At 45.4% G+C, this 17976-nt stretch overlaps 1 protein-coding gene across 1 annotated transcript in view; it reads left to right on the top strand.

The window, feature by feature from the left end:
- Positions 1 to 15732, top strand: part of IL1R2 (interleukin 1 receptor type 2) — a 35078-nt gene extending 19346 nt beyond the window's left edge. The window contains exons 4-9 of the mRNA XM_029232321.1: positions 2929 to 3109; positions 6422 to 6593; positions 8713 to 8775; positions 10861 to 10996; positions 12418 to 12560; positions 15397 to 15732. Of these exons, the coding sequence (XP_029088154.1) occupies positions 2929 to 3109; positions 6422 to 6593; positions 8713 to 8775; positions 10861 to 10996; positions 12418 to 12560; positions 15397 to 15566 (865 nt within the window). The 3' untranslated portion in view covers positions 15567 to 15732. The remainder of the gene's footprint in view (positions 1 to 2928; positions 3110 to 6421; positions 6594 to 8712; positions 8776 to 10860; positions 10997 to 12417; positions 12561 to 15396) is intronic.
- The last annotated feature ends 2244 nt before the right edge of the window (positions 15733 to 17976 follow it).

The raw sequence follows: 17976 nt of genomic DNA, 5'->3' as shown, positions 1-17976 counted from the left end.
GTGTGTGTGTGTGTGTGTGTGTGTGTGTGTGTGTGTGTGTGTGTGTGTGTTTTCAGTCCTGTCAATGGAAGCAGGCAGACAATCTCATATTTTCATATCAGAGAAATGTGGATATCTGATTTTTTTTAAAAAAATATTTTATTAAATTTGATTTCATCTGTATTTTTCACTTTTTATTTTTTATTATTAAAGCAATTAATCAATATATTTATTTTTAGTTTTGGCTGTGTTGGGCCTTTGTTGCTGTGCAGGCTTTGCCTAGTTGCGGTGAGCAGGGGCTACTCTTCGTTGTGGTGCGTGGGCTTCTCATTGCAGTGGCTTCTCTTGTTGCAGAGCACGGGCTCTAGGTGCACGGGCTTCAGTAGTTGTGGCACGTGGGTCAGTAGTTGCGGCTCGTGAGCTCTAGAGCGCAGGCTCCGTAGTTTTGGCACATGGGCTTAGTTGCTCCACAACACGTGGGATCTTCCCAGACCAGGGCTTGAACCTGTGTCCCCTGCATTGGCAGGTGGACTTTTAACCACTGCGCCACCAGGGAAATCCCTGGATATCTGATTTTACAATAGCTATAAATGCATAATTTTTCTTTCTTTTTAGTGTCAAAAATTCTAACGTTTTTCTAAGGAACACTATGAGGAAAACTTAATAGCGTGGTAGAAATAGGATGGAATTTGGAGTCAGAATGATATGAATGTGAATCTTAGCCCTCATTTGCTACCTGGTAGGACCTTGGTCTTATTCTTTGATATTTATGGGCCTCAGTTTTCTCCTTTGTAAAGAGGTTTGTTGGGAGGGTTCTGTAAAATCACAGCATATGAACCATAGAGTATGGGGAGCACCATTGTAGGTGTCAATATGCACGTGGAAATGGCCTTTCTTTCCCCAAATGCAAGACTTATTTACTACTGAAGTGATAACATGCAAAAATTAGGGAGATGTGAGCTGAGTCATATTTGCCTTAAAGTTTGTTTTTATACGTGATTAAAAAATTTGTGCTTAATACCTTATATTGTTTTGTATTCTTGTAGAAAAAAAGAGATCAGAGATTGAGAGGCCAGGGAAACCCGATGTGGGTTAATCTTTTGTAGCTCGTGGGAGAGTGCCCCTGGCTGACCTCTAAAACTCTCTTCCAGCTTCGGGATTGGGGTCTAATAGAGCAAGAATCACCAGCAGCTGCCATGATGCCCTTTGGCATTTACAGTCACAGGGCATAAAATGGCCCTGCTCCTGTGCTGTTTATAATTTTGTGACCTAGAGCCCACACAGCTGTTCTGTCCATCAGGGTGGGCAAGGTGATGCTGCTGGGCTACGCAGCCCCCCAAGTCTCAGTGCCAGGACCTGTAACCCCACCGTCTGCTCTGGATGGGGGACAGGACATATCTGGTGGATGGCACAAATGACAACCACCTCTTTGCTGTGGGGCTGCCACACTACGTGGGGAATATGAGTGGTGATCGATCAGATGATTTCCCCACCCATCTTTCTTTTGAGTTATTTCCACGGGGGGTCTGTTGCCCAAGGGGGATGACCAGATCAGTCATGCGAACGGGTTTGTAACTCTCAATATGTCCCGTAAGCTTGGTGTCTGGATGTAATGCCCTGATTTACAGGTTTTCCCACAGCTCTACTGGCTTCTAACCTTGGTTTGACCTCTTAGAGGCTCTATAGCCTTAGGAATTCACTTACTTTCTGCATACCTAATTTTCCTCATCTAAAAGTGATACAGTAGTGTCACAGGGTTGGAGAATAAATGAAATGATGTATTGCAGAGCACAGAGCCTGGCATGCTCTCCTCCCCAGGAGCTGCTGGGAGGGCCATTTTCAGGTGTGCTCTGTTCTTCAGACTTGCCCTCATTAGCATTTCTTCGATTTGCAGTGAGATTATGCATTCTTCAAGGTGATCGCTGTCTGCATTTCTTCATGCATAAAATGTTTTTCATCTTTTTCCTTTCTTCAACCAGATATGAAGTAGAAATTTGAATTAATTTCTTTTTGCTTTCGGGTAGTAAGCATTTATCACTTACTACCTTCACATATAATTTTCACATTTTGCTCCTTCTTTGGGTATAGAATTTTTTTACATTTTGCTGTACCCCTCCCTCCCAACCCCATAAAACACACATGCTCATTGTCTGTGTTGATGTCCAGTGTTTCTTAGGTAGGCCACCAGCAGCTTAGCTGAGCTAATTATATCTTTATGTTTTTCTACTTAAAAAAATTGTTTGAATTAATATCCTCTGTCCTTCCCTCCACATTGTGTATATTTCTGTCAATGTTTTGCCTCTGTCCTTTCCCCAATTCTAGGGTCTTGATAGAACGATGATACTGCGATTATAGTTAGACCCACCAAAAAAAAAAATAAAAACCAAACAAACAAATTTACCAAGTTAATTTCCCCTGTGCAGTATTGCAAAAATCATTTCTAGATCTTATACAAAGAGCTCAGCAGTTTTCTGAAATTTGACTTCAGTTGATAAATGATTTCCAAGAGAAGTAAAGAGGATTTTCTTTATATGGAAACAGTGGCTCTTAGGAAACAGTATCTCCATCTAGATAAGGTTGCCTGGACCAGGAATTTGGAGCATACTGGGGCTGTGATCAAGAACCTCCCCCGGAACCTGGAAGGGTTTAGGCCCCTTTGAAGAGGACTTGAGGGTTTTTTACTGGCCCTCAATGGTCTTGAAATCAGGCTTGTGGAGGGTCCTTTTTGGAAACATGCAGAATATATCACCATTTTTATATGACAATTATGATTTTTTTTGTGCGTGCTCCAAAGATTCAAAAGGACAAGGGACAAAAGTATTGCAATACAAATGAGGAAAATACAGAATGCAGAATTTAATGAGATTGGGGAATTATTCTTAATCTCATTTAGTTTTATTTTCATTTTGCCTTGCCATTTATTATTCCTTTTTTTCCCTTTTAAATCAGAAATGCCTCTTACTGTGACGAAATGTCCGTTGAGCTCAGGGTTTTTGAGAAGACAGAAGCTTCCCTGCCTCTCATCTTCTACCCGCAAATTATAACCTTGTCAGCCTCTGGGTTATTAGTTTGTCCTGATCTGAGTGAATTCATCGGGAACAAAACTGACGTGAAGATTCGATGGTACAAGGTACATCTTTAAGAATTGCTGTTTAATGAAAAGGTGTTTGATGAGCCATAGGAAAGATATAAAATATTCATTTGAAGACAATATATTCACTTTTATATTTCTGGTCTTTTAAACCAGTGATTTTAAAAAGGGCCATGATTAATATGCTCTATTAGTCTTGATAGGGCTTAGGTAAGTGTCCTCAGAGGGTGATTTGAAAAGACAGAGTGGAAATGAATGCAGAATAAATAACAACTGAAGAAAAGAGCTTTTCACTCTGTTGTTTGTCTATAGAAATTTTTAGAAAGAACTATTTAACAGCTTGATACACATATTGATAGAGTTTTTTTGTTTGTTTGTTTTTGTTTTTGCGGTACGTGGGCCTCTCACTGTTGTGGCCTCTCCCGTTGCGGAGCACAGGCTCCGGATGCACAGGCCCAGCGGCCATGGCTCACGGGCCCAGCCGCTCCGTGGCACGTGGGATCTTCCCGGACCGGGACACGAACCTGCGCCCTCTGCATCGGCAGGCGGACTCTCAACCACTGCGCCACCAGGGAAGCCCTGATAGAGTTTTTTGAAAGCACATAAAAATCAACCTTTGAGTTAAAGGAGTAAATATAAGCACAATTTCGTGTCCTGACTGCTGGTTGAATAAATATCTACTATCATTGGCTCCCTTGTTTAGACCAGGTGTGGGCAAATGACAGCCAGGGCCAAAAATTGAGCTGCCACCCATTTTTGTATGTTCACCAGCTTAGTTTTCACTTGTTTAAATGGTTAAATAAAAAGAATATTTCATGACCCGTGAAAATGATATAAAACTCAAACCTCAGTGTCTATAAGTAATGTTTTGCTGGGACACGCTCATTTATTTCTGTGTTTTCGTGGGGCAACGGCAGAGCTGAATAGTTGAACAGAGGCCACGTGGACCGTAGGCCTAAAATATTTACTCTCTGGCCCTTTACAGAAAAAGTTGCCGATTCCTGATATACACCATAGATTGATACTGAAAAGTACAGTTATTTGTTTAAAAATGGATAGAAACTAACCCTTTAATCAAAAAATAGGTTGACCAGTTGACTGGTATTCTAACTACAAGATATCTCTAGGATGTCAATTTAATATTGGGAACTTTTAAATGATTTTCGGAGAAAGTGAACAGCCAGCTCCTAGGAGTTCACCTGCCCAATTATGGAGCTCTTGGTTTTGTAAGAGCATAAAAAGGTCAAGTGAGGGGTTTTACCGTAGAGGAAAGAGCACAGGTTCTGGGGTTGAGCAGTCTGGATTGGAAACCCTGCTTCTCCACTAACCTTTTGTATAGCCTTGGTCAGTTATTTTACCTCTTAAACCTGTTCCCTCTGCAAGACGGCAGTTCGTCACTCCCACTGCCTGAGATTGTTTTGAGATTAAATGGAGCACAGTGTGGGAAGCACCTCGTGCAGTGCTTGATTTGTATATGGTCCTCAATAAATTCGGGTGGACAAGGGTATTATGGTGGCGCTTAATAATAATATTTTTCCCGTCCTAAGAATGCTAATCATTACTGAGCACGTTCTGTGTACAAGTCTGTTCTAAACTCCCTGACATGAACCCAGTGCAGTAGGGGTTGTTAATATCTCCATTTTACAGATTAGGAAACAGAGACCGGAAATGTAAGGAATGTGCTGACATGCAGCTGGTAGAGGGTGAAGCCAAACCTCTGACCCCGGAGGCCAGAACCCACACATCCCTGCCACACGGGGGAGACCTGGGGGCTCGTAGGCCCTGGAATAATTGTGCTACCGGGCCCTGTTTGGCTTTTTTCATATTTGATCACTCATGTTGGGAACAATGAAATCTCTTTCTTTAATTAAATACATTGTACAATTAGACTTCATGAGCTATGTGGTTGACAAACTATTCCAGTTATGCCTGGGTTCTCATTCAGAAAAGGTCTCAAGGTTATTATATATGACTATTGCAATCATTTTTTTTAAAGGCATTTCTTTTTTAAAAAATTAATTTATTTATTCATTTTTTGGCTGTGTTGGGTCCTCATTGCTGTGCACGGGCTTTCTCTAGTTGCGGCGAGCAGGGGCTACTCTTCATTGCAGTGCTCGGGCTTCTCATTGTGGTGGCTTCTCTTGTTGCGGAGCATGGGAGCTAGGTGCGTGGGCCTCAGAAGTTGTGGCACACAGGCCCAGCTGCTCCGTGGCATGTGGGATCTTCCCGGACCAGGGATCGAACCTGTGTGCCCTGCATTGGCAGGCGGACTCGCAATCACTGCACCATTAGGGAAGCCTTGCAATCATCATGGTTTTGAAAGAGATGTTCCTGAGAACATTTTGTGCTCATGAGGGTGTGTTCTCTGTTACTGGAGACTTCCCTCTTGAGGGTCTGCTCTGTAGAATGCACAGTACATTTTGTCCATACGGGAAGTGTGGCCTCATGTCTCACATTTATTTTTTATTATTATTTTTTAAAATAAATTTAGTTGTTTTTGGCTACATTGGTTCCTTGTTGCTGTGCTCAGGCTTTCTCTAGTTGCGGCGAGCAGGGGCTACTCTTTGTTGCGGTGTGTGGGCTTCTCATTGTGGTGGCTTCTCTTGTTGTGGAGCATGGGCTCTAGGCACGTGGGCTTCAGTAGTTGTGGCACGTGGGCTCAGTAGTTGTGGCTCATGGGCTCTAGAGCACAGGCTCAGTAGTTGTGGCGCACGGGCTTAGTTGCTTCACGGCATGTGGGATCTTCCCAGACCAGGACTCAAACCTGTGTCCCATGCACTGGCAGGTGGATTCCTAACCACTGTACCACCAGGGAAGCCCCACATTTATTTTTGTCTCACAAATTGTTCTCTGCTCTACTGACTCCTAAAATTGAGATGATGTTTAAAGTGATTACTGCAATATCAACTCTTCTGAGCCTTGTTCTCCAAGTTGCCATGACTACGTCATAACACCCCTTCTGGATGTTTCCCAAGCACTCTTTTCTGGATGTTTCTCATAGCACTCCTTTCTGGATGTTTCTATAGGCAGCTGTTATGCCATAAATATATTTATATTTTAATCGCCTACTTTGTCAAAGAAGATAGTTTCTTTTTTTCCCATTGTGCCAAAGAAAATGTGCTTTAAACGTTCTGGTTAAACAAACCCAGCCATCCCGTGTTATATGCGAACAAACTCCCCCTCCTAAAAATACAGTTAAAAGCATGTCCCAAAGGACAATATTTGCAAAGTAAATATCAGAGCAGTTCTTGGATTGCAGATTCAACAGTGACGGATAATACCAATGCTGTCCATAGTTTTTGAGATGTCAATTAAGATATAGCGTAACTTTGAAAAACATTTTCTCTTAAGGATTCTGTCCCTTTGGATCAAGACAACGAGAAATTTCTAAGTGTGAGGGGAACTCGCTTACTGGTAAACAATGTGTCTCTGGAGGACGCGGGCTATTATCAGTGTGCCATGACGTTTGCCCACAGAGGCAGGCAATACAACATCACCAGGAATATCAAACTCCGTGTTAAGAGTGAGTACTTGCCATCAAGGTACCTCTGCACCCTGGTTCAGCAGCAAGCATGCAAGGAAGAAATTAGGGTTCCTGTAGAATTCTTTGAGTGTCTTTGGTATGAAAGGAAAACAGATATGGCAACTCTCTAAGCATCAGGCTTCTAAGATGTGTAGGACACTTGGAAAGAGAGGAAGCAGGGTGTTTTTATGAGGAATGGTGAATCCCTGGGTAGTTGACAGGGTTCCGAGTCTGAGGCTAAAACATGTACCACTAGAGGGAGCCAAACAGTGGTTCTCTTGGAAGGTCTCTTTGCAAGGTCCCCTTGGAAGGCCTGCACCTCCAGGGCCAGCTGTCAGGACACGGTTGCCGTAACTTTGTGTATAATTCTAGGATACTAGGATTTTATTGGATTTTTCAGTGAGAAGGCTATGCGTTGGCATATGTGGTGAAAATTGCCCTTTTCTGGTCTTTCCCAAGCAGGTCTAGTTACCCTTGAAACCAGGATTTTAAATAGTGAGGGATCTCATTGGTTTAAATGAGCTCTACCTGAAAATAATGTTGTGAACAGTACTGATTAGCATGTCAAGTTTATCCACTGTTTCCTCCATGCCTCCTACGTGTGGGACATCAAGCTTGGTGCAAAGGGCACACAAGTGATGCAGTTCTAGCCCCTGCCCTGGAAACTATGGTGCTTTTCTTTGTTTTATACACTGAGTAACTACACAACTGGAGTCTTTTAAGGACGTTTCAGAGAGCATTGGAGCTACATTAAGGTTACGTAATTGGTCTGTGAGGGGAAAGACTTTTTTCTCCCAGAGAATCCAGAGATTCAGTTTTACTACAGGGAAAATCGTGTCTCCCATGAAAGGAAATCTCTAGATTATTTTCTTTTAACGTCTTGTGAAGATTCATTCACATCAACCCCTTGCTCCCGCACAGCGGGGACCCCTGAGAATCCCGTGACTTTGAAGGGGCCCCGAATTATCCTGTTCATGTGATACCGCACAGGAACACTAGGGGGCGCCAACCTACATATAATCCTGTGTCCGGACCACACTGTGTCTCCGCCGTTCTCAAAGGGTGGTCCTCGGCCAGCGGCAGTGGCCTCACCTGGGTACTCATCGGACCTGGAAAATCTCAGGCCGCACCCCAGACCTACTGAATCAGAAGCGATTAGCAGTCGGTGTTTAACACTCCCACCACCCCCGTGTCGGTGATGCTGACGCAGCCTGGAATTGGGACCCATGGATGCATTAACGTCTCGTCCTTGGGGCGTTCTTCTCCCCTCTCTGCTCCCAGCCTCTGTGCAGCAGCCCTGTGACCGTGAGGGGAGGGAAAAGCTCCCGGTCTCGGTGGAGAAGCGGCTGCTCCGCGGGCTCTCCTGGGATGCAGCATGATGCTTATTCCTGTTAGGGTTTCAAATGCTCTTTAGTGGAAGAGGTGGGGATGGAGCAGAGCTCTCTGTCCACCCCCATCAACTGTCCTTTCTGCTCCAGTTCAGATGCCCAGTTTCTTCCAGCTGCTGGGCGACCTGCCTCTCAGGGAGCTGGGTTCCAATTCCCGCCCCACCCCCCAAAGGGTCAATCACCTCAACTAAAAAGCCCTGGTGACCAAGCTGGGTTACTCAGTTTATCACTCAGTATGGGGTTAGCACCACGAACAGGTGGTTCTGGGGCCCCTGTGCCTTTTTTATTTTTTAATTTCTTTGGAAGCGACTCCAGGGTTCTGTGGCAGGCGCATGGGATGGTAGCGAGGGAGTGGGGAGAGATACTTTGGGGCAAGGAGCCTCTGGAGTAAGACCTATCCTGTGGACATGGTGAACGCTCCTGTTAAGGATTCATTCAGGAAGCCGGGGAGCGGAATGGTTAATTGTTACCACAGAGCAGAGAACATCTGTTCGTGGAATGTGTGTTTAACTGTGGCTTATTCCAGTCATCTCTCTTCTGGGAAAGGCATTGGCCAAAGAGGCCCAATTTCGTGGAGAGCCGGTTTCCTTTGCCAGACAAAAGCCAAGTCTCACAATGGCTGGCCCTACTGTAAAGGATAATTTAGTTAATTAGCTAAACAATAGACCCTGACCCTCAGCTTGCAATGAAGGCTTTCCTAACTGAATCTCTTTTCCTCATATCTTTCTCAGAAAGAGAAGAGGAGACGATTCCCGTGATCATCTCCCCCCACCAGACCATCTCAGCTTCGCTGGGTAAGGACCGTGTAACCCACCTGGGTGGCTGCAGTCCCAAAGCTGGGGCCCCAGGACCCCTGTGTCACCGACTGTGCCTGCCGTGGGGTTTGCAGTTCCCCCTACCCCAGCGGGAAATAGCAAATGAGAGGGAACATTTCCCTTTACCAAATACCGTCAGTAATGGCATTATCTGAAAACATGTACACTTTGCTTCTTGAAAACCCTGCCTACAAAAATCTCAGTGCAAAAATCAGAACGTTCTAGTAGCTGTTGTTAACTGCATGAAAGGATTAAGGCATGATGCCCCAGAAAGTCAGCACCTGTAGTGTATTTAAAATAATTCACTTTACCAATACTTGGCCGACGCTCAGCATTTCCCCAAGACTCCGACTCTGCCCCTGCTGGTTCCCCCAGAGACAGTTTCTTATCACCAAAATAGCTGGTCAGCGGGTCAAGGGAGTTAATGAAAATGCATGACAGAGGTTTTCACCATTTTTCACCATCCTGGCCAGCACGCACTTTCTTATTGAGCACAGCTAAGTCTGATAAGATGCCATTCAGGGCTTCCCTGGTGGCGCAGTGGTTGAGAGTCCGCCTGCCGATGCAGGGGACACGGGTTCGTGCCCCGGTCCGGGAAGATCCCACATGCCGCGGAGCGGCTGGGCCCGTGAGCCATGGCCGCTGAGCCTGCGCGTCCGGAGCCTGTGCTCCGCAACGGGAGAGGCCCTGGCAGTGAGAGGCCCGCGTATCACACACAAAAAAAGATGCCATTCAATGCCAACATCAACCCTGTGGGGAGGTCTTATTTCTCCAAATTTCCAGAAGGAAAAGCTGCCCAGGGGGTCACTGGCTCAGTATCTGTCAAAAAGCCATAGTCGGGTCTGGCTGGGGTTCAGACGCAGGCCTGTGTGTCTGTGAGGCCTGTACCTTTTCTGTATGTCTGTTTTTATATAGTGGTTTTGTAGGTCTTATGCTCATTTATTAAACCCTGGCTGCAGAGTCCTGTCTATCTACATATCATCTATCTATCTATCTATTATCTATCTAACCACCCATCTATCCATCTATCATCTATTATCTATCTGTTATCTACCTCCCTCCCTCCCTCTTTTGTCTGGTGTTTGGGCTTACATTTTTAACTTTAATTGGTGGTCATGGAGAAGGAGGGCTTTTGCACAGACGCCGGGATTGCTGCCTGACACCTGAGTTGCAGCTCCCAACAGCTGCCTTGGCTCTCAGAAGGGCCTCCTGGAAGCTTGGGGAAGTGGGGACCCGGGTTAGCGCTGACTAGCGCCCCAGCGCCCCTGCTCCTCTGTGCTCCCCAGCCCAGTGGAGCTGAGTCTCCAGCCCCGTTGCTTTGCATATGCACTGATGTGTCTGGCAGAGTCATATGAGGCCAGAACGAGTGGGCTGTTTTTGGCTGAGAAATCTTTAAGGTCATAAGGGATGTGAAGGAGGAAGAAAAGTGGGCTTTCTGAGCCTGAAGTGGCCAGGTGCATTAAAGCACACACCCCAGGGAGGCACATTACCCACGAGGAATTTATTCCCCCTCCTCCCCTTTGGTGACTAAAGAAAAACCCAACATAGTGATTGAGGCAGGGGACCAAGGACCATCATATTGCACAACTGTAGAAGGCACCATTCATGTAAAACACAGTGGCTTTTGAAAGGATTAATCCTAAATGAGCATGACCAGGGATGGAGAGCTCCTAGGGGAAACAGGAGAACAGAGACCAGCAGTGGGCAAAGAGACAGAATCCTCTGGATCCTGGATCTGGAGTTCTGGAGGCAAGAAGAATAAACTGTGGGAAAAGGCAGCTCTGGAATTCAGAATGCTCCGTGGGAGCCGAGTGGCCTTGGGGGAGCCATTTGCCTCCGGGTTTCCATCTGCCCTGAGGACCAGTGCAAAGAGCTGGAGACCCTTGATAAATACTGATGCGCTAGGTGAATGGAATCGCTTGAGGGAACTAAGTCTCCTTCTAAGAAAAGAATTGGCGAGGGTGTCTGAAAAAAGGGGGGAAGATCCACCGCTCAGATCTGCTGATGTGACCCTGTCCCCTGGCTGGGTTCTGACATTTGATGTGCTGCGTCTTGCCGTCACAGGGTCAAGACTGACAATCCCGTGTAAGGTGTTTCTGGGAGCTGGCATACAGGCGACCACCTTGCTGTGGTGGACTGCCAACAACACACACGTAGAGGATGCCTACAAGGGGGGCCGCGTGACCGAGGGGCAGCGCCAGTAAGTGGGGGAAGATCTTCCTCATCCCCTGGGCAGAGCTGTTGTGAACCCCCTGTAGACTCCACTTCCTTGTAGAGACAATGTCCTAGCCAACCCATCAATATGACACACACACCACATTACAAATATATATTTTTTATTCTACTCCGTTGGATTTTTAGAATCTTAAGCATTGGGTTTTGCTAAGTATCACCAACTGTTCTTGAGAATCAAGCCTTCTCTCTAAATCTATGAGCTGCAGCCTACTACTTGACATTGGTGTTGCCTCTTCTAGCTGTTTAATTAGATCTTTCTTCCTTGAGCATTGCAGAGTCAAACATTCACAGCCCTTAAAACGACTCTGAAACTTAGCCACGGGATCCGAGAGCCGCCTCTACTTCCTTCCAGTCTCTAAGGAAGGTTACTCTGAAAGAAAGCGAGGATTCTGTCCTCATAAGCCTTCATCTCCGGGAAATATTTTCTCACTCTGAAAGTAGAACAATCAGGCCTTGTAAATGGAAACCATTTTCATGTGAGGAGGCAGACCCTTCAATGTTCCAAATTATAAAGTGTTTTTAAAATCACAGTTTCACTACTCTGAAGTTGCCTGAACTTTTGCTGGCCCCCAATTTTTGTCTTTTTGTCTTTTTGGAAAGGCCTATCAAAAAAGGTCTTTCTGGATGCAATTTAGTGGATAGAAATTATGTGTGGTTAGTGCAACTGTTTGCTTGCAAATCCTCGTTGTGAAAAGCTTGGGCAGAACCCACATGCCGCATGTCAGCTTACTCATACTACCTGTTTGCTTAAAGGAGCCTATTTTCCTCCCATAGATTAAAAAAAAAATAGTCCTAGTGGATCCACATCCATGATATTTTTATTCATACTAACAGATCGTAGTGAAGCATCTTCGGATTCCTGCAACATTGCAAATGGCAGTACTGTTGATTAGAGACCCCTCCACTGCGGCCCATCTACAGCCCTCGGATCTGCACTTGAGTTTCTAGAGTGAGGGTTGGCAGTGAGTGGGCATGAGAGTAGACACCGTGGAGGACGGGATTCTTGGAAACTCCCTGCCCTCCAATATGCAAATGATTTCTTGGTGATACAGTCCAATTTCCCAAAACTAGACATTTCTATTCCTACTACTGGTTCTTTGTTCATCAAGGGCCTTAAAAAGTGATTTCTCCCCCATTATCCAAACTAAACTGGCTCCTGCAAGCTCCTTGTTACAAGTAACCTATCACAGTGACCAGCATCTTCAGGGTCCTGCTCACCTTCAGGAACAGGCTTAGAAATTCTCCCAAATATGTAACAAATATGATGGCAAGTGCCTCTAACTTGGTAAATCATGACATCAATTTAAGCACAGTGGGGCCTTGAGAATGTGTAGGTGTCTATGTTGAAAAGACACTTTATGTTTAACTAAGTGTTTTCTCACTTAGGGAATACTCAGAAAATAATGAGAATTACATTGAAGTGCCACTGATTTTTGATCCAGTCGTAAGAGAGGATTTGCACACGGATTTTAAATGTGTTGTCCGTAATACAATGAGTTTCCAGATGCTTCGTACCACAGTCAAAGAAGGTATGGATTTGGGGGACATTAAAGGGAAAAACTATGTGTTGGATGCTCTGTGGATGTTAAATAAAGCTCCTGACGCGCTGGGTGATTACTTAGGAGGGCCCGTGAGTTTCCCGTTAGCGGAGCACAGAAAGCAAATCTCTCATTTTTTATGACTTTTTTGGTAGGGTGGAGGCTGCCACCTCACGGGCTCCAGAGCGCAGGCTCGGAGATTGTACTCAAACAAAAATTTAAAGAGGAAGCTGAGGGCTTCCCTAGTGGCGCAGTGGTTGAGAGTCTGCCTGCCGATGCAGGAGATGTGGGTTCGTGCCCCGGTCCGGGAGGATCCCACATGCCGTGGAGTGGCTGGGCCCGTGAGCCATGGCTGCTGAGCCTGCGCGTCCGGAGCCTGTGGTCTGCAACGGGAGAAGCCACAACAGCGAGAGGCCCGCGTACCGCAAAAAAAAAAACAAAACAAAGAGGAAGCTGATTTTTTTAGAAAAAAGATAAAATGGTTCTGCGATAGATTTAAAAAAACCCCACGTCCTCTAGTGGTTCTGCCTGCATCGGCAGGACCAGCTCTGCTTTCATGACCCCTCGAGGAGGGTGGGATGCTTTCTATCCCGAGGTTGAGAGATTTCATCCTCCAAGAGCTGGGAACTGGAAGGTACGCAGGGCTCAGGCAGCTTCAGAGTTAAAGACATCAGTCATCAGGAGATAACGTATAAGGCTGTAGCCAAACCAACGCAGTGCTCACGGAAGGACATTTACAAAAGAAAAGAAAAACCTGACTTACCATTTTGACAAATGGATTTCTTCTCAGTGTTTGAGCGCTGAGCAGGAAAGGGAGACGTGGGTGATGTAGTCTGTCGACAGCCCGAAGGATAAGAAGGGAAGAGACAAAGCGATCCCTGCCAGGAGCCTTACCCTGCCTCCTGGGCAGTCTGCACAATCAATAAACACAAACTGCCCCACATATTCCGTGTTTGCAGGGGAGGCAGCTGCAGACGAGCTTCTAATTGGAAAGCTGAGAATTTGTGTAAGCCTCGGGGCAGGAACGACAGCACAATATAACTTCTCTCCAACTGTGGTCCATGCATACCAGCATCCCTGACTTGAGCCACTAGTTGAAAATGCAGATTCCTAGGCTCACCCCCAGATCTACCCGGTCAGATTCTCTGGGGTGAGGCCAAAGACTGCAATTTAGCAAGCTCCTTTCATGTTAAAGTTTGAGAACCGTTGCCCTAGGACACACGCAAAGGCTGACGTCCCAGATCATTTCCATGAGCGGGTTGTTGGTGGTACAAACTTGGAAGTGGAGGATTCCACAGAAAGTGGGATCCACTGCTGGGCTTCAGAATAGTGACCCAAAGGAAGCCATGGTTTGTCTGCTCCTGATGCTGGGAACCTGCAAACATTTCTAAGACGTGAGCCCTGACCCTGCCTGTCCTTCGCTGGGTCGGCCATGACTGATCACAGAGGGCACAGGTCAAAGCCTTTCACCAGGGCTGAGAGGTGCCTCCAAATGGCTGCTCCGAAAATGAAAGCTTCACTCGTTTCTAAGCCTTGAGGGATTTTAAGGTGTAAGAATCATCTGGAGAAATTGTCTGAGATTGTGTCGATTCCTGAACGCCTGCACAGACTAAGATAAATAGTAGCTTAAAAATGTAGAATTCTAGCCTCATCATCCATGCGCTTGTTAACTTTTTTTAATTTAATTTTTATTAGATATTAGAGTATAGTTTATTTACAACGTTCGGTTAGTTTCAAGTGTACAGCAAAGTGAATCAGTTATACATATACATATATCTGCTCCTTTTCAGATTCTTTTCCCTTATAGGTTATTACAGAATATTGAGCAGAGTTCCCTGTGCTATACAGTAGGTCCTTGTTGGTTACCTGTTTTATATATAGTAGTGTGAATATGTCAGTCCCAAACTCCTAATTTATCCCTCCTCCTCAACACTTGTTAACTTTTTATCCATACTTCCTATATTTTCTAAGATAAATTAGTTTTTAAATTTATCTTATTTTTGGCTGGGTTAGGTCTCCGTGTTGCTGCACGCAGGCTTTCTCTAGTTGCAGTGAGCAGGGGCTAGTCTTCTTTGCGGTGCACGGGCTTCTCATTGTGGTGGCTTCTCTTGTTGCGGTGCACGGGCTCTAGGCACGTGGGCTTCAGTAGTTGTGGCGTGCGGGCTCAGTAGTTGTGGCTCACGGGCTCCAGAGCGCAGGCTCAGTAGTTGTGGTGCACGGGCTTAGTTGCTTCGCGGCACGTGGGATCTTCCCGGACCAGGGATCGAACCTGTGTCCCGTGCACTGGCAGGCGGACTCTTAACCACTGCGCCACCAGGGATTGCTTCTTATATTTTCATAACACAGAGATGCCAAGGAGTAGAATATAAAATAGCTGGATCCAAGTGATAATCTTGACACCTAAAGCCCCTTTATTCAAAGTTTTTCTTTTCCTTTGTTACTTTACTGACTCCTCATGACACCCATGCTCATGGAAAAGGGCAAATTATGTGCTGGCCACGTCACAGTCAGCTAGCAGAGACCTAGACAGGCATCTTATTGCACACAGCCCAACAGGTAGAACAAAATTAGACCATCGACACCTGCCCACCCCCCCAACTCTGCGTTGCTTCTCTCCGATGGATATTTGTTCTACCTTGCTTGTTTGCCTAACGCCACAGATATCATTCTCAAGTATCCTTGATCTTAGTGTAAGACATACTTTCTGAAAATCAGTACCTGTTTATTAGAAGTGACAAACACCACTTCCTTCTCTGTACAGTGCACGGCAATGTCCTATTTGGTGGTAGGAGCGTGTTCACCCCTCACATGTCTGTTCTTCCTACAGCTGCCACGTTCTCCTGGGAGATTACACTGGCCCCCCTTTCCCTCATCTTCTTGGTTTTGGGGGGAATATGGATGCACAGACGGTGTAAACGCAGAACTGGAAAAGCCTATGATTTGATGATGGAGTTAAAGACCAGCCACCAGATTCTCAATCCTATCCGAGTAAAATAAAGGAAATAAAATATTTCAAGTCGAACGATGTCCTTTCTTCCGCAAGCAGCCCTGGTTTTTGAGGGACACTGTTCTTTTCCTCAGTTGTTTAACAGAGCTGCTGTGTTTATAGTGGGTTTGTAGTAAAAGACTGAAGTGGACATGTAAAGTTTATTCTGCAACTGAATCACGGGGGCCAATGTGCACATGGGTGGGCTTGAGGTGCTCTTTGAATAAGAGGTGAAAACACCTAAATGAGTTTTGGAATTCATTCATTCATTTCACAAAAATGTGTTAAAAGTCTACTTTAGCTATGCTCTATGGCAGGTGTTATAGATACAAAGATAAAGACATGGTTTTCCTTTCGGGAAGGTGGAATTTCATGTTGAAACTGGAAAGGATGGTTTAGAAATACTAAAGAAGAGTCAGCAAGAATTGGTAAATGCTTTTTAAAAGGACGATCCAAAAAATAGTAATTCAAATAGATGGTCAGAAAAATACGTTAGAACATACTAGCAGACTGAGAAATGGATTCGCCTTCATAATGAAACTTCTGAAAATAAAGAGAATGGAAGAGTATTGAGATAATTGCATACACATTGAGAAAAAAGTAATCAGAGCCTCTTTTATGTAATATGCCACAACTAAATTCCAGCTAAATTAATGAGTTGAATTTAAAAAATCAAATGGCAGGAAAATTGGCATGACTCACTCCTTCACCTATTCAAGTCTTTGTTCAAATGTGACCTTCCCAGAGGCCCTTATGAGTCCCTTTCCAACCCTCTCTGTTCCCCCCAACTCTGCTTTGTGTCATTATAGCTCTTATCACCACCAGACCTTCCATTATATATTTGCTTGTTTATTTTCTGTTTTCCCCACCAGAATGGGAGCTCCTTGAGGGCAGAGATGTTATTGTGGTCACAGCCATATCCTCAGTACCTCAAATCAAGCCTGTCATCCACTGGACATTTAATAATTATTTGTAGAATAGACGAAAACAGGATGAATTCTCTTGTGTTCACTAGCAATAAAAGTATCACCAGAGTAAAGATGGACAGGGTTCATTATGTTACAATTTCTGCATAGAAAAATAAAATGATAAAAGCAACACATCAAAGAAATTGTGTCAAGCAAGGTCAAGGCATTAATAACTATAACAAAGTTATTCAAGGTTTTTTTTTTTTTTGCGGTACGCGGGCCTCTCACTGTTGTGGCCTCTCCTGTTACGGAGCACAGGCTCCGGACGTGCAGGCTCAGTGGCCATGGCTCACGGGCCCAGCCGCTCCGCGGCATGTGGGATCTTCCCAGACCGGGGCACGAACCCGCGTCCCCGGCATCGGCAGGCGGACTCTCCACCACCGCGCCACCAGGGAAGCCCTATTCAAGGTTTTAAGAAAGGCATCAGAACCAAACAGATGGAAGAACATGGGTAGGGAATTGGGAGAAGAAACACCAAGGAACCGTGGTTTCAGTAATAATCAGCAATATCAATTAAACAACATTGAGATACCTAAGCACTCACATACTCTCCAGTGTTAAAAGGTGATACCAAGGTCATTACAAAACAGTCACCCTCACTCCCTATGATCCCATGTATACACACACTGGGAGGTGACAGGCATATATGTGAAGCCGGTGGGGTGCTGGGACCAGCTGGCACCTTAAAGAGCCGAGTGTGGCATCTCTTCCCGACTCTGTTGAGTGATGTCATGCCGCAGCTTAAAGTCAGCTGTTGTGGGAGTATTTACACCACCGAAATCGGCAAATGCCCAAGTCTCCCCTTTGCGGTGCCCCACTACAAGGGTCGCAGCGATGCCCAGCACTGCTACTCCTGGGGATTTAGGACCTGATTCAATAAAAGGTGATGATTAGACATGTGAAAGAGTTCAGTGAAACTTATCCCCCTGGTGATGAGAAATTATGATCAGCTGTAAGTGATAATTATCAAGATTGTGAGACCAGAATATTTGTAATGTTAAGGAAAGCTTTTTATATACAAAACAACAATTGTTTTATACAGTTGTTGGGCTGCACCCCACAGGCCTACAAGCCCTGTAATTGCCCAGCCTCGAGACCCAAGAAAGCCCGGAGACCGCGACAGAGACATCAGTGGTTTGTTGGACGGGGGATCTTACACATCAGAAGCAAAGGGTCCTGGAGCGACACCCACCACGGATGGCAGATGGCACATAGGACACGGCAACTGTCTTCCTTGCTCCGGGGAGAAAGAAGGAGGCTACAAGTTATAGAGAGAATTGATGTTAGGGAGGCTCATCGGTTACCAGGGAAACCAGCCTCCGGGGCGTGGCCCTCCAGCCCTCAGGTTAAAGTTGTTTCCCTTTAATAAACTAGCAGGTGGAGCCATTCTGGCCTAAGGATTAGAACCATAGCTAGCTGGAGCAGAGGGCAAGCATGTTGATGTCAGTCGGGT

This window comes from Monodon monoceros, unplaced genomic scaffold (genome assembly GCF_005190385.1).
Source record: "Monodon monoceros isolate NGI ecotype Baffin Bay Population unplaced genomic scaffold, NGI_Narwhal_1 Super_Scaffold_19, whole genome shotgun sequence".
NCBI classification, from domain to species: Eukaryota; Metazoa; Chordata; class Mammalia; order Artiodactyla; family Monodontidae; genus Monodon; species Monodon monoceros.
The sequence above is the reverse complement of the archived record's forward strand: the minus strand, read 5'-3'. Positions and strand labels throughout refer to the sequence as shown.